The sequence below is a fragment of the Anser cygnoides genome, chromosome 7, assembly GCF_040182565.1.
Source record: "Anser cygnoides isolate HZ-2024a breed goose chromosome 7, Taihu_goose_T2T_genome, whole genome shotgun sequence".
Classification (NCBI taxonomy): domain Eukaryota; kingdom Metazoa; phylum Chordata; class Aves; order Anseriformes; family Anatidae; genus Anser; species Anser cygnoides.
In genome coordinates, this window is record NC_089879.1 from 37833605 (window position 1) to 37856914 (window position 23310).

The window sequence follows — 23310 nt, forward strand, 5'->3', positions numbered from 1 at the left end:
TGGTCCTTGAACTAGGACCTGATTGCAATTTTCCATCACCCTAATGAAAAATAACAAAATTAAGTTAATTATACAATTTCAGTACCAGTACATGCTCGAACTTTCTTTCCACCTTTTAGCCATGCTGCCCCCAAATAAACAATGGAACATTTTGCTGTAGACTATTACTCACCCACACCAACCGTCTTGTATTATTTTATTACAGTACAGACAACGTAATCAATATACATGACACTGTACCTGCAAATCATAGAGTCTAAATCACAAGCTTCTATATCAAAGTTATATTTCATCCTTACCAATGTATTGTGTATTAGCAAGGTATTTTGGTGAAGATTTCTTTCTCATTCTGCAGCCTTCTTGTACATCAGCAGGAATCCAAAAAATTTCAAGAAGAACCAAATTGTGTATAAATACAAGTATGAATATGAGTCACGGTGTTACTATCCATTTTAAGTTGGCCAAATCTCTGGGCCTGAACACTTACTGATAGCAGCTCCTAAGTGAGGCAAAAAATGTATATACAAAGAGAGATCACCCCTTAACTGAGAACATATGTTTACACACATTCCTAGAAGTATTTTATTTCACAGTGAGTACCTGCCTCCACACTGCTGCTGGTTGGACAACTCACTGCAGAAATCCTTAAGACTGCAAGACCCAAGAACTTCATTCCAACAAACTCAGCCAATGGTCAAGAAGGCTGTTCTTCCAGCCTGGAAACAAAGATGCTGTCGAGATCCACACAGCAGTGCTGACATACCACTTGGCATCAAACACTCACAGAACTGTATTTTTCACTTATTTTCCAAAGACCCCAACTTTAATTGCTTGTCTGCAGTCCCTTTAACAAAGCACATTATACATAACGTGTGATATTAGGAAACCTCCTCAGGAGCTTGTTCACTTTGCCTGAAGTTAAGTTTCTCTGGGGCGACAGTGTCTCCTCATCCTCTTTCTCCCTGCGCTCCTTCTGAAACAGGAAAAGAAAGCTCAGAATATTATCTCTGTTTATTTGCCACCTTAACCCTCACCCTCAAAGACTACTAATAATTGTATTGGAATGTTTATTTCAGAAGAACACTATTTCCTTAAGGAAAACTCATAATAGCACTTGGCTAAATAATCACAAGGCTTTTAAAAACTAAACAGTCTTCTTTAAATTGTGAAATTAATGAATAACTGACATTTCGTGAAGATATCTTTCCATATTCTTAATTAACAATATTATAAGCTTATAATAGCAATACAAAAATGTTTTAACTTTTACTTTCTGTTTTTCTATTTGTTTTTATTGTAATCTACCAAATAATTGGAGGACAATTTTTCATTTATGATGTCAAACTGCAGCAATAAAAAGCTACTTATTAAATTATGATACTATTACTAAAAACATAAAAACTTGAAATCAGTTTAAGGACAAGTTTTGTACCTGTATCAACCTTTAGACTTTGCTTCAACAGTGCTGAAATTTTAGAGATTAAAAACTGGAGCATATTAAGAGAAATTAAGAGAGCTGGCCAACAGCATCTGAACTCCAAGAATTTGACAACACAAAAAGGACTGGTTGTGACTGCTGTTTTATCCCTAGTTATACCATAAAAAACATCTGGTCCCCTCCTATACTCCTTTATTTTAAGGAAATTCCAAATTCAAAAAGGAAGGGCTGTGTACCTGATGTACATCATCCTGCAACTCTCCTACAGTTCAGATGGCTTTAGCTCAAATCAAATTGTTCATGGAACACTTATTGTTGGCACACAAATATGACTGAGGGCTTCTCTTCCTTTTCTACCACTAGCCTTAAAGAACACAAAATTGGCTTTAATTACTTCTGCCCTTGCCACGCAGTCATAAAATATCTGGATCTCCTTGGCGCAAGCTGTATCATTGAAGTCATTCTGCTTCCAGCAGGCCATCATTACTGACATCTCTGTAATGCACGTTGCCTCTAGAAGGGAAAAACAGAACAATGAAAGCTTAGGTATCCAGGATTTCATTCTAACATCCTCCACAGTACATAAATCTCCAAAGAGAAGTTTAAAATGAGGTAGAGGAAGATGAGAAAAAACAACAGTGAAGTAAACAGCAGTATCTCATCATTGCTTCAATTAGAAAAGAAGCTCCTAGGACAAGGATTAGCACAATCAGAGCCATCTGGTTGTTACATTTTGATACAGCATGTACGTTAACAATTCAAAGCGCTTTATATGCAGGACTTGCACATGGAATATTGTAAAATACAGACTGAGGGTTGGAGTATGGGAAATTACTCTTTTAAAAACTCCTCGTGCACTAATTCCATGGCACAAACCGGACCCCCTTGCCTGTTGGAATGCTTCTGGTCTTTTGTCCGACTTCCCAAGGGGCTGCTGAACAGCTACCACAGATGTTTTGTTTTGCGTTTTTTCTCTGTATTTCCTGAACATTCAGAAAACGCTGTTACACCACAGCTTTTCAGCTGCAACATTTAGAAACCTTACAGAAACGTCCCTCAGAGCACAAGGCGCTCCCGAGCAGGGATTAGAGCATGCCCTGACACCACGACGACCCTTCCCGGGGTGAAGCAGCAGGGCCAGCTACCAGGGACGAGGCTCGGGAACACCGCGTTTACCGGCCCCGCCGAGAACTCACCCCCTGCCGTCTCCCTGCGGTTCGCCACCTTGTCGGCCAGCACCAGCGACCGGGTGGGGCGGACAGTCGGGGGCCGCTTCTTCTGCCGCCACTGCCCGGTGAGCCAGCGGCCCACCCAGGCCGGGTACGCGGGCGCCGCCATCTTGTGTGCGAGCGGCCGCCCACGTGAGGCGGCGCGCAGGCGGCGCAAGCCGGGCCCCTCACGGTGCCCTGAGGCAGGGCGAGTGAAGCCGCTTGTGGTGTGACCTCGCTTTTCTGCCCTCAGTCTGCTTCCCAAAGTCCGTATAGAATTCAGCACCTCTTCGCAGCTTCTGTGCTACACGCTAACAGCTCCCCCAGTTCACACCTCTAAACCTTTTCTATGCAAACCCACTGGGCGAAGGGGCATGCACACTTTAACCCAAGTGGACGAAATCGCCATCGTTTCAAATAATCCAAACGCACCTTAAGGAAGTCTTTTGCAACTGCGTGGAAACTTTCATAGTGCCTGAAATTCAGCATCGCCTCACACTCTCAGCCCCACATTTCTCTCCCCTACCTCTTAGAAGCTGCAGCACCCCTGCCTTATCTACTGGTGCCCCTACTGTGACTCCCAAGAGCATACTGACACCGCTCCTTCCGAAATGGCATCGCTGTTCTCACAGCCCGGTACTCAGTAACAGAGAGAATCCAGATACTCCCAAAAGTTTCTTAGTGTAGCATTTAAATCCCTGAAGTTGCCAGTGCCACTGGCTGGTTCTAGAGCCCTGTGCCCGCAGCTGAAAAGACAGACACTGTAACAGGGAGCACGGCCACATTTCAAGGGCTAGGGTACAGAGGTCTGCACAGCATGAGAGGCGAGGCAGAAATAGAGAGGTGAGAAGCAGACACTGGGGACCTAAAATACTCAGTTCTCATTATACAGTAGTCACTGAACTGCACCATTTTACCACTGTATCACAGCCCTTCTGTGTTGTAACACATCAGAGGAAACAGTTTTCTTCCACATGAATGATTGTATCATTTTGGGTTTCTCTGACCATATACAGAATGTGAAACCAAAGAAACCTGGGAGGTGGGTTTTGTTTTTTTTTTTCCATAGGATATTGGTTTGGATAAAAGGAAAATATTCAACCTCCTAGCTATTGATATAAAATTTAAAGCATTCCCCTTGCCTCTGCCTAGACAAGGAAGTTAAGACATTGGACTTTTGTTACTTTGAGTTAAATACAACCAGACCTATACCAGAATATTTTCAGCACCATTACTAAAATTTGCTGCATCTGCAGACTTAATTATTCTGGTATGTGTGACTATAATTATTTCTTGTGTTATTTTTAAAATAGTATTTTCTTAGAGTCCAATTTTTAAAATATGAGAACACATTTCCAAGTAAACAAAAGTGATTTTGTTTTGTCCTCTTCAGAACCAAAGTGGCATTTCTTCAGATCCGAAATCAAACATTCTGACTGGAAGTTCTGGAGCATTTTGGTAAAGGATATTTATATTTCTCTGCTTCCATTTTTTTTTTTTTTTTTTTCTGATGGGACAGGAAATTAGCTATATTTCTAGCTTGGCTACCAGTGGAGAAGAAAAACAAGCTGACACCTTCAAAATAGAGGGCTTGCATCCTGAAACTCTAAATGTTATAAGTCTTTCAGCTCAACATAGAGATGTCACTTCAGTGTTCAACATTTCCATTCTTGTGAGGTTGAGCTGTTCATATTTTGTCTCTTCTATTTACACCCCCTGATAAACACTTTTCTCTGCTGCATTTGACTGCTGTAATTACTAACAAGACTTGCACAAGAACAAAAGGGAAGTAGCAAATGTTAGGACATAAGAGAAGTTGAGCTGCATTCACTGTAAACCAACCTCCCTTTTTCCAAATTACATTAGCTAATGGTGGCAGCACCTTCAGGTACATTCACCTTCAAAAGCTGATCTCTCTTTTAAACAATTTCAAGAAAAATGGGGGGGGGAAGCTGGGAAAGAGAAAGGCAAGCTACACAAGAAGAATTTTGATAGCTTCCTGTCAGTTACTGCTCTCTGCATTATAAACCTTTTTTCTTTTTTTTTTTTTTTTTTTTTTTTTTTTTTTTTTTTGGCATTCAGCCTGGGATTGGAGCATCAGTCTAAGAAGTTCCCAAGATGCCGAAAAATGTATGCAATTGTCTGCACACCCCACGCGTCTGAAGTGTGGCATAAACGTTGGTTTCAAAGGGAGAACGTGGAACCACAACAGAGATTTGATACCCAATAGCCAAGTCTCCCTATAACCTGTATTTTTCACAACTGTTATCACAGAGTCACAAATGGATGAGGCAGAAGTCCTGACTTTTCAGGAAAAGTCAGAAAAACAGTTCCCTCAACAAACTGAACAGTGAACCCCACAGAAGTTTCACTGTGCATCCTGAGCATACACCTATGAAGAACATGTGAAATTCTAACTTTGTTTGCAGTTTCTTTACTTGAACGACTATCATTAAAAGGTGAATCCTAGGCTGTGATCCAGCTGAATTCAGTGTCAAAAACAAAATGAACCAGAGATGAAACTATTAGCACTAGATTTGAAAAGAAAACCTACAACACAACTAGAATAAGGGGCAGTTATGATGCTGCAATAAATGCATGCTAACAATGCTGTCCTAAAATACATTCCAGATTGCTGTCTTAAATACCTCTTTAAGAGATGAAAAATTACCACAGATTCCTTCTTCTTCTTGAGTAACTATCTAAAACCTCCAGGGCTTTTCCAAAAAACAATTAGGGTCTAAGAAATCCTGTTTATTGGGAAAAATGAAGAGAGTTCATAACCACATCTTTCTGAACCGTTTGGATCCACCTTTCTTCAGGTAAATTCCAATGTATTCACCCAAGTTTACCTTTCCCATACAACCTCATAAAACCCTTGCCTATCACTATTTATTCTCAGTTGTCTCACTCTGACCTTCCTCCTTAACCTCAATGTGAGCTGCCCTAGGGCATCTCAATTTAATTGGAGGTGCCTTAACTTTTAACTAGTCCCACTAAGAGGTGCCCCACTTTAACTAGCAGTAAGATTAACCAGTTTGCTAAGATTCCAGTCAGTTCAGACTTACTCCTGTCTGCTGAGCTATTGTGTTTGGATAGTACTAGCACTTAATGCATTCATTAGCACAATGATAGAGGCAATTTCTTTCCTCTTGTCACTCCCCCCCACACTCCAATGCTAGCCTACCTTATCCTGAGCTATCTCAATCAGATCAGCCTCCCTGAACTATTTTGCTCACCTGATTAGATCTGAGCTGCCATCCCTAATCCCTGACTCCCAGACCTATTTTATTCCAGTCTGTGCTACTATAAGTTACCTGATGTCTCCTTATTTGCTCAGAGATGTCTTTAAGTGTCATGGTCTGCTTTGATCCATTCCAAGATCCCCCAAGCCATCTCTAGTTGAGCAACTTCAGTATTAGATTGGTCTTTTCTGCAGGAAAGAGCATATATAACAATAGAAATTAAGATGCCAGTCATGTCAGGGTTCTGGAACAACTGCTGCAGTTCCATTCCTCTCCACCCTTCCTAATCCTTTTGCAGGGCCATGTATCTCTCACTGCCAGCTCTGAGACACTGAATCAAAAGAGAAGTGCACTTTGTTAAAGCTTGACATAGGCTTTGGCTCAGCTGGTCATATCACTAAAAGGATTTTGTCTCTGATTAATTTCAACTTGTCAGTAGAGGTCTCTGAGCAGAATGAAGGAAGTGGCCGCCCTGTATGTTTCTGATTAAATACAACTTCTCAGAAGGTGCCTGGAGATCCATCAACAACCTTAATTAAATCCAACCAAATTGAAGACAGCTAATCATTAAGGGAGTGGCACTCTTGGGACAATGGGTGAAGAGTGGGTATGCAAGGATGGTATGAGGGACAGATGGCTGCTTGTCTAACACAGCAAAGCCTGTTTAAACAGTTATGTCCCCGATGGCAGTGTTCCAATTCAATTTGTACTGTTCCTAGCCCTTGAGGAGTTATTTGTTCTTCCACCATCTACTGTTTCACAAGCCAGTTAAAACTACCCTCTGTCAAGGTACGACAGGAGAATTTTTGCTCTGATTCTCCAAGCAGCTACACTTTGGAGACTATTTCCAGGAAAAGCATTTCATTCCTTTTTCTCCCCAAACATATACTTCCATTGTTGCTTGGCTCTTAAATTGTTTCATTCTACTTACCATCAAAAATGACCCATAGATCAGTTCAGTTTGAAAATTACTACAGTTACAGAAATAAGTGTTTTTTTTGTTTTGTTTCTGAAATGGATTGCTGAATTTTTAACCTTCAGTTGGACATTTATTTCTCCTCCCTCAAATCTCAAGATGCCATAAACTTATCGTATTTTTTCAAGTCAATTTTGAGACACAGCATCAATAGAATCTACTACTGTTTCATGTAAGCAGTTATGAGAAGACAGCTATTTTTAGAACATTAATGCTAGCGAATAAAGCTGTCTTGACGGCTTTGAAATCCTCCCTCTAGTCACACAGTAAACATGCAAAATGCATGATAAGCAGTGAAGTGACTCACCCTGGTTGGTAGAGGCTTGCCAATGGGTTTACAAGGATAATCTTTGTCACCTTAGTATTTGATATCTTTGCTAAAATTCCTGATTAGTCTCAGTTGTGTTTTCATAAATATGGGCACCTGCACAGTAAGAACAGGATTAACATTGGGGGTTGTATACACCACTCAGTCTGAATATCATATAATCCTCCCAGTAGTCACAATATGAGTGATAACATGCAGCCACTATCAAGCTGGTTTGGATTTAAAGCAGTGAAATGAGAAATCCACAAATAGCAGTCAAGAACTTGCACAATACCTTTCTCCAAAATATTAATAGTTGCTGCAGTGACCTTCCTCCTTTACTGAATCCAGGTATTTGCATTAGTAGAAAGACGATTAGGATCACAAACTGAATTCACTTCAGCTAATGCTGGCAGTAGTCTTTGAATGTTACAGAGCAATCCTTTCAAATGAATGATTATGTAAACCAATCTCAAATTCTTTATTCCTGATAGAATTCAGTCTTAAAGACATGCATTTTCAGAAAGAATGCTTTGATAAGATAGAAAAGAAAAAAAAAGAAGAAATTATATCAAAATTAGAATCTAAGTTTATAAAACAGTTACAAATATTGCATTTATAAGGGAGTATTTGTAAGGTAGTGGATATTCTTATTACAGTACTGGTGTAAGCTACAAGCAAAGTGGACAGTAACAAAATGCATATGCCCTTCAAGGCTATGAAACCCAGCTTCTCCTTCTGCCTCCTCCAAAAAAAAAGGAGAGAGATGAAAGCAGAGTCCTGGTGGGAAGAACTACCATTACTCAACATTTTGTAGTCCTTGACGTCCAGAGAAGCAGAGGTTGTGAAGGTCAGTCAGCACCCCGGAAAAGAACTGCAACCACAACTCTTTAGCCAGCTGGGAAGATTAGCGCTTCTCCTGCCACAGAAGGGTTTCCCTGGCAGGTACAGAATTTATTCATACTACAAACTGGAAGAAGCATTTTAACCTTAATACTTGTCCACCACTTACAACAAGTAAAACACATTTAGTATACTAGCATACACAAAAAAACACTTTATAAATCACAAACATTAATTGTGACATATAGGCAAAGATACAGGTAGTACAATCTATTATTTCAGGAAAAACTCTGCAGGTACAAGAGAAACACAGTTTGGGTGAATGTCACTGCTGTAAGATTGGTACCTGATATTCATTACCTTCTGGGAAGTTCACCAATTGTGAGACTGCAAAAACATAGTTAGATCTATGAAGATGGTGACTAAGAACTCAGAAGAGAAAGCTGTTGAAGTTGGCTTGTGACTCACTAACAAGTTATAAGTTGCAGTCTGAAAGCTTTAGATAAAATATAAATAAACATTTGTGACAAAGTTAGTTTCATATCTGTGCTACTTTTATAACAGCATTAGGAAGGAATGTTGCAATTAGAAATACTCATGTTTGGCAACAGTCACAAAGCTCAAAGCAACAGCCTTCTGTAGTATATACATACAGTGGAAAAAAGACTGTAGAACAAAGAAACAAGCTTGTTGGACTGGGGGATACAATATACTGAATACAGATAATAAACAGTGGTGAAGGAATACTGGTGGTGAAGGTTTTGAACTAATTCATGAATAAGAGTCTCAAAGAGTCCCTGGTTTTTATCCAGGTTGCTAGCTACTCTTAAGTTTGTACACTGTATTTTCAATTCTATTGTTAGTTGATAATAATATGCTCATTTTGCTGTGAAGAAAGGTGAAGTGAGGGTATAGGACCTCATTAATCGAGAACTAAACAAGTGCTATGATACACAGATGGTTGCTATTGATACCTACTCCTGTTAGTCCTGCAAGGACAACACATTAAATTCATCATGTCTAATTCCAGTAACAGCAGAAAAAAAAATGTAAAAAAACAAACTGGACTTGGTTGTTCATCCCCCACTTCCAGAAAATCTGCTTAAATTATTGGATAAAATAGCAAAAAGCAGAATGTGCTAGTACCTGGATTTTTTATTTTTATATTTATTACAAAAAGCAAGATCAGAATTTCTCCTCCTGCCTATCTCAACAAAACTTGGATAAGAAAGGGTTTTGAGACATAGCTAATTAAAAAGACAGTCAAAGGGACCTGAATGATTTTCTATACAGATATGTGAAACGAAGAGAATCTGAAGTAACTCAAGACAAATTCAAACAATTTATTTAGATCTCATTAAGCTGTTCAGTAGAAATTCCTATTCAGAACTAAAGCAGCCTTAATTTGTTTTATCTTAATTTACTTCTCAAGCACTGTGACCACTTTAATCCTGAATACACCTATCTATAATCTTAATCTGATTTGAGTAATCTACTTTAAAAATTAATTCAGATATATTCACTTAAGTATTCCTATACCCTGAATACCTGAAAAAAGGAATATAAACTGGTGAAGGCATTTTGGCTGAAGAGACATTTCTTACTATTATTATTATAGTAGGGAGACTTTAAAAAAAAGCAAATTTCTCCTTATTTATACAAAAAATCAGGTGCACATTTTATACAAAAGTCATGCATTTTCCACATCCACGTGAACGCAGCAATAGTTGTAGGTCTGCTCTGTCCCAGTGCCCACATTTTAATAATGCAACATTGTGGTATCACCTTAGAAGCACACACTGGGATGTATGTCATTACCTATGCTAATATTGTATCTATACCTAGAATATTATGAATTTGAGAAAAAAATGAGATTAAGTGATCCATACACAGATAAGCAGCAGATATTGACTTAATTAGGGACAGAATGTGGATGCAGCCTGATTCTCTACTTTTACTAATAGGCTTCAGGTTTGCCCTAGCAATGCATGAACTACCTTACAAAATCAAACACCATGGATTCTACACTTTCGTTACCAAAATTCTAACATAGGCATGGATAAACTCTGGCTATTTAGTCAGTAGTTACTTCTGAGAAGGAAGGAGAAATGGGAAAAAAATACTATTGTATCATTAGAAACATCACTGCAGTGTGACCTGTGATTCAAAACCCCTCACACTAAGGCAACTAGTCTCCCTTCAATGCAAAATCAATTTTTTTCAGAAAGGTACCAGCATGCCAGGGAACAGGGGATTTTATTTATTTTTGTAAGAGATACAGGCTATGCAGCAAAGAAGATTTACGTGTCATCACTTACTTTTAGGAATTCCAGTCACAGACTAGGATCATAATGTTTTAAGACAGGTATAGATACAAAAACAATCTCACTGCTCTTGATTCTGATCATCCACCTCAGCACAGGAAGACTGCATGGTTTGTATCCAGACTGTAGAGACTACTGGAAAGGCACTATCATTAAAATGTTTTTGTCTTTGCAGAAAGCTGCAGATACTGAAAAAGAACAAATCAAAGGCCCCTGAATTGCTGGCATTAAGGAGAGAACAAGAAGTCAAGATTATAGCTGGGATTTCAGATTTTATGGAAACTTAAAAGAACCAAAGCATACTAATTCTACTGTGGTTCTGCACAATACCTTTCAAATACTTGGTTGAAAGTTGTGAGTTAAATAATTTAGTCTCTCATCCCATTTGTGTCACCTGGAAAGTTAGCAAAATAGGAAAATTAGTAAAATTATCAGAGAGAAAGTGACCTGCCTGTAGGTATCCAGTTACCCTGAAAAAGTAGGAACATTTGAGGCACATTTACTTGGAGAAAAAAGACTATTGCTGCAATTTCATAAAGCACAGCTGCTCTCCAAGGACATCAGTCTTTCATAATTCCTTCAATAGAAAAGGTATTTGTTAATAGCAGGTAATAGTACACCTTTACTGAGGAGAGTAAGTGGTGAAATGTTTATAAAAAAATATGAGTATTTTGGATATAAAAAAGTCCCTGAAATAAGTTAGGGTATTTGAGCAGAGTCTGAAAACATGTTCCTCCATAGTCACAGAAGCCACAAACTATACCAAACACAAATGAGAGTAAATTCTTCTTTTGCCTCTTATGTTGACACCTGTACATCAAGAGCACCTTCACACCACCAAGCTGAAATTCAAATAAAAGCAGTTGCTAACATCTCCAGAGATGAAAATCCAATGACTACAGCGAACTACTCACTTCATGCACCAGAAAAGTAGTGTCTGCAGGAGGCTTTTCTCCTACTTCAAGGCAAACATTTGGAGTGAAGTAAGAATTCTCAGTCTCAACTTCCAATGTAATTTTCAGATCAAGCTCTTACAAAGATGGGTCAGTGTTGCCTGGTCCTCTTGAGAAAAATCTCATGCATATAATCCCAAAATCTTCCCTGATGCGACTCATTGCGATGAATCATAGCAGTGAGGGCCTCACCCTGATCCAGGCTTTGCCAATAATCCTGCAGCCACATCTCTTTCCAACTGAAACAAAAAAAGAGACATCACGATAACCCATTAAAAAACCAAATGGGTCTGCAGCTGTAATAGCAGTAAAACCTTTTTTTTTCCCCTTTCACCTAGGAGGAAAATAGGTCCAGGGAAGGTCATGACAAAGTATGTTATTTCTGTGCCATTGCCCTCCAACTCATTTAAAGGAGCTTGCCAAGAGAATTCACTATGGAAAACAAAGTTAATATTAGCTTCAGAGTATTTTAGAAATATCAGCATGTGACTGTAGAGTTAGCGAAAGAAACTACATTATTATTTATTGAGAATAAAACCTATTAAAATAAAAACTTAAAGAGTCCTCATATGATTTTAAGAGTAGCTTTCCATGGTCAGTATGCATATTGCAGCAGTTAGACTAGGAATCAATCCTTTCAGACAAACCATTTAACAACTACAGAATTACAGCTAGTCACTACAAGTTCAGGTAACGCATGACAGAGAGAAAAATCTCCATGTCCCTCAGCTGACTCTGTTCTTTATCTCCAGACCACGTGGCCAAGTACATTGTTTCTTTTTCATTACACATATTTTTAAACTTTTCATAGCACAGACAATGTCACAATTCCCATCCCATTCATGATCTGGTGGACTGCTACTCTCATTTGTATTATATCAAGGTATAACAATAATTTAGCTAATAATTAATAACCTTCCTTCTCATGATTAACTGATTATCTTTTCTCCATTACAGCTGCTATCCAGCCATATCAAACCATCACACATTCCAGCAAGAAGGATCAGAGGTTATGTTCTTTTTAATCTGCCCATGTGAGTTGCCCAATACTTGCTAATTTATCTACAGAATTTTTTCTTCTCCCCCCTGTCACAGAAAAAAGTACAGTGCCTTCCACATTCACTCTAGACACCATATATTAAAGCAAGCATGACTGCACTGCCCAGAAGCAGATCTCACCCGTTATCCCAGGAATAGCAAACGAAATGCACAACACACATCATAGGTACTTTCTTTGTGAAGCAGCACACAACATGTATGCCATGGGAATTAGTTTTTGGGAGTCAACAGTGTCATCTACAGTGGGACATTTCTGCAGAGTACACCAACAAAAACCTCAAAATAAAGCTTTTAACATCGATTACAATGTGAAGGATCACAGACTGAGGCTTACTTCTGCATACAAAAATGTCTGCCTACAGGTTCTTTTGTAAAATGGATCACTTGGACATACCATGAGATCACACTACTTAACAACTAAATTCATTAACCTTTGTTCAAGGGTTGCCAATATGAGTTACATGTTTTTTACGGCATTGAATATAAGCACACAGTAGGAGAGTGAGTATAGTAGCCTAAGTCCTAGACACAAGGATAAGAGGCAGCAGGTAACAGAAAATGTTCTGCGGATGAATTCTATGGCAATAACACTGAAAGAAATTCCAATATCCAAGTGAACACTTTGTCAAAAACATTAAATGAACACTTGACATTTTTCTTTTTATACTGCTGTTATTGTTTTTTTAAGAAACAAATTTTACTCTGATTCTGTAGCTTGTTAAAAAAAAAAAGGTATACCAGGATGAACAGGACTGCACAAATATTCTTAAATTATCAACTACGTCCACTGAAATACTATGACCATGAGCTAAGGATCTATCTTTAATACTGGTTGTTTTTTAAATTCTATTGCAAGGGACACCTTACACTGGCAAAGGTGATACCCTTCTAAGCTGTTTTTCTCTCATCCTAAATAAACTGTGACATCAGCACAAAATAGAACTAGCAAAACTATGATGGTTTCAAAATATCTCTTTATCAAAGGCACGCTGGCTTCTCTTTTCTTGAGAGGAGAAAAAAAAAGAACGTGCTACTGCAGATTAAAACTGCTTAGGTAACTAGAAAGGTGCTGTGACTTAGCCTTCTTATATTTACCTTTGCAAATTCTCCACCTTTGGAAAATTAATCCATAACACTGAAACAAACAAAACATTTCTCTTCACAAAGGTGACGAGAAACCATTATCCAGTCCAAGAATAATTGCAGATTCCAGTTCCTATTAAACAGATGTTCCAATCACAAGGAGCAACAGAACTCACTGGTTTTTTTTTGTACAAAGCAGCCAAGAATTCAACAGATTATAGTTACCAACCTGTATCCTACCACATACAAATGGTTATTCCACAACTTTTTTTACATTTCTTTTGGTGTGAAGCCCAGAAGTCCAAACACAAATGAGACTTAAAGCATAGGGATCTAGGGAGCACATCTCCACACTCAGAGCTAAGGACAGCAAGATGAAGATCATAATTTGCTCTGCCTACATACACTCAAGAGAGAGATTCTGTTAATTCAGCATATTTGCCAACACTAGAAACGTATTACATCTGTAAATAAGAGTTAAAGCACATGCAGATGTGCAGGGTAACCATATTGTAATTAGGTACTAGTTCTAAAAATATATAGACTTTAATTGCCTCTGTTATTTTCTGTTCCAGAAGCCTCCAGAACCCAAAGTCACACTGTATGCTTATAGTCAGACTTTATATATTGCAAATATTGTCACTTATACCCCCATGAGGCCTGCATTTTTCCACAAGAATGTCTGGTAAAGTAACAAAATAAACAACTGACTGGCTCAGTAGACATTTGTTTGAATTTATCAAGCTGTTGCTTGATAATATTATTGTCAAACTCTGACAAAAAGTGAACATGTTTAGCTAATGTTTTGGTGGAAATTTTGTATTTCGGTCATGCCATTTAAAATTTTTAGTGATCATGTTCTATTTCGGAGATTAAAATGGTGAAATCTCAGATGGTTATGAGACAGAAACCACCGTACTTTGCTGGAGATCCTCTTAATCATACCTCCAAAGGTACTTAAACATTTACTTTTTTGGAAACATCTTATGTCTACAAACAGTGGGAAAATAACATACTATGTTTCAGCGAGACACGGAAACCTCCATGGCATGCAGCTGTAGCTTCAGTTATGGACCAACTGTACAGAACTCCTTGCTGATAACAACTACACAGAACAATGGAGTATCTTAATTTGTAAGTCACATAGACTCCCATGCTGTCTTCTAAGGTATTTCTCTACTGCCATCTGCTGCTCAAGTAAAAGAAAAGTTATGAAAAAGTAGAGAATACTCCCTTTTATAGAGCAGGACACTGTACAGAACATTATAAGAGAAACGCAAATTTTGCTATCAAGACTGAGAAAAGGTATTACTATATAAAAGCTCCAATAAATAAATCAGCCAACAGAAAACAAGAGATTACAAAGGCATTCATCATATAATCACAGAATTTTCAGGCCCTTTTTACTTACAAGTATAACTTATCAATTATGATAATTATTTCTATTGTGAAAAATGCTTTTTGTTTTGTGAAGTAGGAATTTTCTAAAAAAAAAAAAAAATATACTACCTGAATTACCTCAGGCTTATTTTCCTTTTTTTCATTTCAGCTGGCCATTTTTGAAAGCATCCAAACATATGAAGAAGCAGTTCCCTGCCCTTTCTTCCAATTACAAAATTCTTCACAATTTTGTGGATGGATAACCTAACAAAAACTTTTTTAGAGCTTCATATCCGCATAGAATTCATTTCTAGGTTACAGAGTACTTGAAATTATGGAGTCTACACTTCCATCATCTCTCTAACATTTTAACGCTCTTAAGTGGTTCAATACCTTAGTCTAGGAAATGATTAACAAAGCTCTCAACTGATATAAACTATGATAGAATATATTAACAACTTCTTTCAGGACAGTGCATCAGATCTTTCCAGTATTTTCAAAAAGTCATTAATACTACAGTGGCACTAACATCAGAATATTAAAGTCTCTGGTGACAGATCAGTAGCTATTGGACATACTGCAAGAAAGCTACAGCTGAGGGTTTAGCTTTATGATGGTTCAGAGAAAGTGACTTGCATACGTTTGGATAAGTCTAAAAAGACAGAAATCATTGCAGTTAAAGTGGAGAAAAATGACAAACCTGGGGGATCTAGACGTGTTATGCTAGTAATATGAACTATGAAAATCAAGTGCACCGTACTGGAAAACACTCGTCCTCCAAACAAATGAAAAAAGAAAAAGAAAAGGAAAGGCAAAGGCAGACAAAGGATAACCAAATTGCCCAAGGTCACAGAGCATTTGGACATATTATTAAGGGTCTCTCATGTTCATCATTAAGCCACTAACCAACATTACTGTTGAAGTCTCTTTTTAAACTTCAGTGTCACAGAACATTAGAAGAACAACCATACCGCCCACAAGGCATAATATGAATTGTAACTGGAGATGTATTAAGAGATCCTTCAAGTGCCAAGCATCATTGAAAATTACAGCTGCTATTATTTAAAGCTTTTTTCTTCAAAAAGCTTAGTACTGGTACATTACCTGTCTCCTCCAGAGAGGTCTTCAACACTTCCAAACCCAGGGGTTGGCATAGGGCATCCCATGTGCTGGAAATGGGCTACGTGAGGTCTAGGAGCTGGAACTTTCCCACGATACTTTTTGTGTTCCTGCTCCTCTTTAATCCGGGCGTTCTCCCTGTCACAGATGAAACACTCGAAGCCATTCAGGTAGTTGGGCAAAGTCATGTCATTCACACCCCACTCCCGCCTCTCCAACGTCTCTAACAAGAACTGGTTTTTGATTCCCCCGGGGTTTTTATACTCTAGATACTTCATGTATTCCTCTCCATTCTCATCCAGGAAATGAAGATACTTAGCCAGCTCTTGAGGGCTTTCAAAGTCATCTATAAGAATGATGGAGAGGTTGTTTGGCATCCAGTCCCGCACAGCCGGGGAGCCTCGATATACTGGGACAGCTCCCAAATGCATTGGACGCCACAGCTTTTCTGTCATGTAGTCATTACATATGGCATTCTCCAAGGCCAGGTGAAACTTGTACCTGGCGATAAAAGCCATGAATTCGGAATCTTCTGTAGTGGCTGTAGAAGTGTCTTTCAGTCGCTCACTGGGAAGCTCACGGTTATGCAGGCACTTCCCGTAAGAGTCAACCTAAAATAACAAGTCATCTTTACAAAGGGATTTTTTGCCTAGAGATTGTAGTCCTTATAAAATTCCTAATTTTGATCAGTTCCTAGCTATTTAGTTTAGCCTCACTTTCACTCTAACTTCTTTCCATTTTGAGTACTCTAGAGTCACAGCTGTCCTTTAACAGCTGTAGAAGAAAATGAATGCTGCGCTCCAAAAGTAGCACAAACTACACTACAGATAAGGCAGGGGAAAATGCAGAGAAAAAAGATTTTAGAGAAAAACTGTACTTAGAGGATAGATCAGAAATTGAGTGATAAGGAAAGACATCCAGCTTGCTCCATATTAAATTTAAAAGTCATCTTTCTACTTAGCAGAGAGCCAGGACTTTTCCAAAGAGTGAATTCACACAGCTCCCTCAAATCCCAGAAAGCTGGCAAAAATATTTTCAATTTGTTAGACTGAAAAAATTTGATGCAGGGAGCTAGAAGAATAGTGTCTAAAAATGAAATACAGGATGCTTGATCTGGAGTCTGCTTTATACTTTGACAATACTGTTACGTTTTAAAAAAGTTTTTGTCGTTTCTTAATTACTGAGCAAACAATGGCAAGAAATGAATCGCTACCATTGGAAACAGCAGAAATAGCTAGGAAAAGGACGTTTCAGATAAGGAGTAAAACCAGATGCTTTTTCCTTTACCTATTATCCTTCAGAATTTTTAAGAAAAAAGCATTAGATTGTTTTTCTACTCAAAAGAAACTGCATTATTTCAGTTCATGAAGCTACTTCATTATTTCAGTACATGAAGCTACTCGCCATCAGCTGTGCCACAGCAGTACAAATCACCATAGAAATAACATGGTTCTACCAATGCAGATGAGGAGCAGACTCTCAAAACACAGCAAACTTTTCATTACGCGCCGATATTGTTAAATGGGAGCAAGGCTTGTAAACAGACAGCCTTCCTTTACGCTCACTTCAAGCTCCTGTGATCTCAGGAACTTCTAGCAAGACCGATCTTATTCAGGCTTAGTACAACTTGCGACTGACGCCAAGTCTGGCCAACTCCGTGACTAACAACTACCATCAGGCCTACCTACTGCCATGCAGTGCAGTCTAGACCATGCTTTTGGAAGGAATATAACTAGTTTTTCTGTCCAGCTTGCAGTCGGCATGCTTTCCGTTACGAGTCGCATCTCAGCTAGAAACGAAGACAAACAAACCCCCTTAAAACTAGAACCTGAAGGCGGAGGAGGGCAGCCAGGTGCCGCAACCTCCCGACACATGGCACCCACCTGGATGTACTTCATGAGCTCCCGCACATAGCGGTCCCTGTCCGAGGGCACGTCGCAGTGGGACTGCATGTACAGCACCGGCCCGTAGCCCCGCCGCCGCCACGTGTCCTTCTCATCCAGGGCCACAGGCGGGCCCTGCAGGTAGCCGACGCTGGGCAGCCACTGCAGCGTGAGCGGGTAGTCGGACTCCCTGCGGAAGGTGGCCGTGTAGTTGAAGAGCTGGATACCTGGCGAGTGCGAGAGGAGATAGTTGTTCATGGGGGATTCCTCGTGGAAGAGGGCCCACGTCTGGTGGGGCAGGCGGGGCAGCGGCGCCTCGTAGGCCCTGAAGTCGGTGCCGTAGAAGATGAGCGCCTTGGTGCGGCGGTGCCGCGCCACCCGGCGGCTGCGGGTGGCCAAGCAGGAGCCCCGCGGGCAGTCGATGCGCTCCGTCTCCCCGGGGAAGTGCGGGAAGAGGCTGCCGCTCCACCACAGCACGATGGGCAGCGCCTTGTTGCCCCGCGTGTCGTTGTTGCCCGGGCCGCGGTACGACGCCGCGGCCACGAAGGCCGGGCCCGGGGGGCCGGCGGCCTGCGGCCACCCCTCGGCCCCGCACGGCGCCTCAGCGCCCACCTCCCCCTCCGCCGCCAGCACCCACGGGTCCCGGGGGCCGCCCCACGCCAGGGCCAGCGCCAGCCAGAGGCAGACGGGCCCCCGCCGCGCCCCGCAGCCCCCCATCGCCGCCTGCCTGGGCACGGCCGGGCCACCCCTCCACCAGGAAACAGCCGCCGCGGCCCCGCCCGGGGCCGGCCTTCCGCCGGGAGCAGCGCGGGGAGCGGCCGCCAGGGGCGCGAGGGGCCGGGCGGGGCCCTGAGGGGAGCGGGGCCCAGGGAAAGGAGCTGAGGGGAAATCCCGGCCCCCGCCGCCCGGCCCTGCAAGGGGCGAGCTCTGCTCCTCAGAAGGGGGTAGGGGCAGTGAAACGTAACGCGAACCTGCTGAGCCCAAAGCTGCTCTCGCTGCTGAAGCTGTCTTACTTCAAGCTGATGTAAATCCTCCCTGTCTCTAACACACCTGCACTCCGCGGTGGGCCGCTATTTCACTGAGGGATAACAAAAACAAATCCAGCTGCAGGTACACGGCTCCAGCACCAAGCAGGCATGCAGACACTGCAAGAAAGTACAGTGAGTTTTATCTCCAGCTAGCGGCCACAAAGGGCAAACAAAACATCTAGTAAGAGAACGGGTTGTTTTGAGTAGCTACACCTCAGTTTAAAGTTCACTTAAGCTGCTCTTCCGTACCAACCTGGAATAACTCTTGATATTAAAATATTATCTAAGTGGTATATTGATATTTGCAAAGTTGACTTAAGACTACATTATAAAAATCTAACAGAAGAATGCTAGATTTGCTAGTAATAGAAGTGATATAGGCTTCAAATTCGTTCCCTTAAGAGAGAGTTGCAAGTATTGTGGGATCAGGTTATGATGTAGGCAATAAAAGACACCTGTTAATACAGACACAAGCACAGAAGCACTCCCTTTAAGGAACAGGCTAAAACACCTGGAATATTCATGTTTTCACTTGGGAAGTTTGGTCTTAACACTGCTCAGACTTGATTCAGAAGCATGATAGTCAGTGCAGAAAGACTACCCTGCGTGCCACCCCCATCAGCTCCATCACTCGCTCAATCCCAGCAGAACAGGGGCTCAATCCCAGTAGACGTTGGCTCAGCAAGGCAATCTCCATACACATTGTACTACCACAAAGATTCCTGCAAGCACAATTTACTCCAAAATTGAGGTACAAGATGCACAAGGCCCATCATTATTGCAACGTTATCTCTCCAGTAGTGGACTCTGAACATAATGCACATTCTGTATGAGACTAATTTGAGAAATATTCCATAGCAAACCAAATAATTGGATGTTCATAGCAATGACTGTCTTGTGCTTTCATACACACTGTTGTAAGGTTATCAATAAAGTGTACAGTATCAATGCTCTAAGGCTACAGTCCAGCTGCACTGCCAGTTCAGTCTGAACTTTATTTTTGCAATTAGTCAGAAAAAAAGAAAAAAAATCAAACCCCAAGAAACAGGAGAAAAAAGAAAAACAGCTTCCCTGTTATCTTGACTCTGAAGTAGGAAATCTCTCTCTCTGAAAAATGAAGACTGCAGAAGTCTTCAAGCTGGCATTGTCACAAGGTAACACACTTTTCCAATTAGAGAAAAAAACGAACAGAAAAAGGAAGTTTTTGCAAAATGAAAGTTCAGAAGGGGCAGAAAGTTAAAACTGTTCATCTAAGCAAAGTAACACTGAGATTAAACAGCACGCCTTTTGTCTGTTGGCTCTTGTTGAATTTCTTACCGTCATTCACTGTGAATAAGAAAACAAAAGACTGAACCTGGTCAGCAAAAGATTGGATTGTAAAGGACCACTTAGCTAGACTTCAGCCCTTCCCATTTCCTCCCTCCCGCAAAATACAGGGTTTGGAAAAATAAGCAGTGTTTATTTACTAACAATGACATAAAATACATCTTAATATATTTTTATTTCTTTACAAATTAAAAGATGCATTGGAAAAAACAAGTGAAGAAAACAAAAGGTTCATTTATGATCTCATTTCCACCCCCACACCCCCCAATATTAATACTAGAAATTAGTATTTGTGGAAGTCTGTGGTTGTTGAGCCTTATATTCCTGGGAAGTTGTTCCCCCCTCACCCCCGGTTAAAAATCCTCTAGATTTTGGGCTGGAGGGCAATACATGGAGTAAAAAGTCAGCCACACTCATACAAAAATGAGGAAGGTTCTGTCATTGTGAAAGTTTCTCCATTACAATTTTCATACTCCCCTTTCTCTGTAGTGATGGGAGGGAAGACAAACTAGCAGCATTAGAAGAAAAATGGATTTATATACATGCTACAGTATATGGAACTAAAACCACAGTCAAGTATTTTTCTGATCTAAACAAGGGCTTTCCTTCGAGATGTCAAGCCCAGGTCATATCTCCTTTAATCCAACCACACTTTTAGTACTATTGGTGGCTCAAACTCCTGGGTATTTTAGGAACACTTGTTAAGTGTTCAAGCTAAAATATACAAGCCCCCTTTCAAAAGCGAATAATCAAAGCCCTTAGGATTCTGAATTTGATTTACACTCGCTCCCTTTTTATAGGAGTCTTCTCATTCACCCGTGCAGAATGGAGTGATAGAGTGGCCAAAATGGATGGACTAATCTGAGGTATTTTAGTTTAACAAACAGGCTTATAAAAAGGTTTCGTGCAAGCTGATCGCTAGGCTGAATAGGGGAGGGCATAAACATCCAGTGATAAAACTCTTCACTACGGCCCCAATCCTGTCCAGTAACTGAAATCAGGTACTAGCAATACTTAATACAGTGCAGTCTAAATCTGTTTTTGTATCCCCTTCCTTGTAATACAGGGTCCAAAGCTTGTAATACAGGGTCCAAAGCAGTCTCAAATTTGCATCAGTAGAACTCATATTCCTGCTTGTTTACTACGATTCAGAATAGTGTAGTTGAAAATGGCCACTTCCTTTTCATCCAGTTCCCACACATCACCTTGTTTAAAAGTATTTTCTGCTTAACCTTAAGAGGCTTTTGTTCCCATCACCATCTGGATAGACAGGTAAGCTCTGCAGAAGAAGAGAGGCCATGGAACATGGATCAAGTAGGACATCACAGAGCTGTGCAATGAGAAGGAAAGGAGTCACCACTCACACCAACAGGAAGCTCTGACTCTACCCCTATGCTGTTCAGAAGCTAGTTATTGTTGTTTACTGAACTATTAATTCCTCCAGTACAGATCTGCACAGAAACTTATAGTACAGGGAAGATTGTGGAAAGAAATTTGCCCTCCTGCCTCCTGGCTTACCACTTTTTTTTTTTTTTCAAGGGTTTCTGGTTCAGACAGCCACACGATACATTTGTGCTCTGCAACGTCACGTTTCCCTCTAAAAAGAGAAAGAGGCAAAATGTTTGGCTGCTTTATCTACCATCACCTGACATGCCTCCTGTCCTCCCAACCTGGGCACCCTCTTCACACTTAGAGCATGCACACGCGCCCATACAAACACACAGCAACTACCAGAAATTTTGAAGAGTTGTCGCTTTTTCACCCAATGTTGAATCATGTACAGTGAACTGAAAAAAAAACTACATTCATTACAACAGGATTAGCGAGCATGGGGGCGGGGGAGTGAACTCCTGCCAAGCACAGGAAACAATTTAGATACAAGTAAAAGACCTGGTATCAAAGGCCTTTTTGTTTGTTTTTTAGCCCTCACCAGGAAAAAAAAATTCTCTCATATGGGACTGGGAGAGGTTGAACGGATTTCTGCTTATGCAATGTGTATTAAAAATTATGGAATTGTACAGATTTCTACGTTGTCCTTTTTAAGGGCACTGGGCCTTCTGATCAGGTCATTAGTTGAGGCTGAAATGTCACTGCTGAGTTCCAGCACCACTCCCTCCTCTAGCTCAGAAGCTGCCGAATCTCCTTGTGCATGTGACACAGGAAGTCCACATATGAAGCTCCCCCAGTCAGGCTCTTATCCTCCACCAAAAACTGTTTGAAGAGCATTTCCAGCTTATCTTCTTGCTTCACAATTATTAACTACAAACAAAAGCAATAGTGGATAGTTAGCAGAATTAATGTTCCAGAAGAAAGAAAAAGAGAAAAAAAGCTAAAAAAACAACGAAGGTAACTAGAACCACTGCATATATTGCTTATGTGTTTTCACTTCTATAATTAAGTTGGATTAAGTCTCAGTCATATTTAGAAGGAAAATAGCACATGGTATGTGGTCTGTGCAGTAGCATATTAAGTCTGAAATAATTCTAGTTTTAGAACTACGTTAAACACAGAACTCCAAAACTAACACCTGAAGTTTTTTTAGATGCTTGAAAACTTATGTTTGACTCACAGTTTTAAGAGTAAGCTCAGTGTTAGCCTTTACATGAATAAGGCTGGTATCACCTGCTCTAGTAAGAGTAAAAGAAGGGGACTTAGAGCTATGAATGAGGGACAACATTTTTACCTTCATGTAGCGGGATCTTTGCACTTGAAGCATGTCAATAATAGATCGTACTTTCTTTGAAAAGGGATTTTCCAAGACAGGCAGGGTATTCTGAAATTAAAGACATTCAATTCCCATTAGACAAAGAAATAGAGTGCAATTTAAAAAATCTCAGCAGTTCATCGTATTATATAACGTTACAAATATATTTACCACCACTAGCATAAAATTTCTTTGACCTCAGCTAATCAAAAGAAAATAAAGCATAGCATCAGAAATGAAGGTCAATTCTTAGTCCCATTTATGTATCACCTGTTCTCCTTACTGTCAGTGGAAATGTGGCTTGTCAAATAAAGCCAGCCAAAACAATGTCAACATGCCCAGATGAGGGATGTCTCCACTAGTTTCACATATCTGTGCTTCTCATTGTTAGTAATAAGAACCTATCTTTAAATTTTTCCCAACTTTCTTTCTCG

At 40.3% G+C, this 23310-nt stretch overlaps 3 protein-coding genes across 16 annotated transcripts in view; all 3 read right to left on the reverse strand.

The window, feature by feature from the left end:
- Positions 1-179: 179 nt before the first annotated feature.
- CHCHD1 (coiled-coil-helix-coiled-coil-helix domain containing 1) lies at positions 180-5372 on the reverse strand. Of its 2 annotated transcripts, none has more exons than XR_010832831.1 (3): positions 2635-5372; positions 1675-1951; positions 180-973 (listed from the first exon to the last, which is right to left on the reverse strand). XR_010832831.1 is itself a non-coding variant. In XM_067000545.1 (3 exons), the coding sequence occupies exons 1-3, from the start codon at positions 2774-2776 to the stop codon at positions 860-862; spliced, it is 375 nt and encodes a 124-aa protein (XP_066856646.1). In that variant the 5' UTR covers positions 2777-4627; the 3' UTR covers positions 180-859. The 2 variants fall into 2 exon arrangements, 1 of the variants encoding a protein (XP_066856646.1); XM_067000545.1 differs by having other exon boundaries at positions 1833-1951; positions 2635-4627.
- Positions 5373-7174: 1802 nt separating this feature from the next.
- On the reverse strand, positions 7175-18539 carry FUT11 (fucosyltransferase 11). 10 transcript variants are annotated; one of them, XM_067000542.1, is made up of 6 exons: positions 17819-18539; positions 15921-16546; positions 11256-11533; positions 10672-10735; positions 7470-7705; positions 7175-7291 (listed from the first exon to the last, which is right to left on the reverse strand). In XM_067000542.1, exons 1-3 carry the CDS (start codon positions 18533-18535, stop codon positions 11386-11388), a joined length of 1491 nt encoding a protein of 496 aa, XP_066856643.1. In that variant the 5' UTR covers positions 18536-18539; the 3' UTR covers positions 7175-7291; positions 7470-7705; positions 10672-10735; positions 11256-11385. The 10 variants fall into 10 exon arrangements, with proteins under 10 accessions (XP_066856643.1, XP_047915995.1, XP_047915997.1 ...); XM_048060038.2 differs by having other exon boundaries at positions 7470-10529; XM_048060040.2 differs by lacking the exon at positions 10672-10735.
- A 1283-nt stretch (positions 18540-19822) lies between these two features.
- The window catches only part of SEC24C (SEC24 homolog C, COPII coat complex component), a 34987-nt gene continuing 31499 nt past the window's right edge, over positions 19823-23310 (reverse strand). For all 4 annotated transcript variants that reach the window (XM_048060030.2, XM_048060031.2, XM_048060029.2 and 1 more), the window contains 2 exons: positions 22856-22945; positions 19823-22431 (listed from right to left, as the gene is read on the reverse strand). In XM_048060030.2, coding sequence (XP_047915987.2) covers positions 22291-22431; positions 22856-22945 — 231 coding nt within the window. In that variant the 3' untranslated portion in view covers positions 19823-22290. The remainder of the gene's footprint in view (positions 22432-22855; positions 22946-23310) is intronic.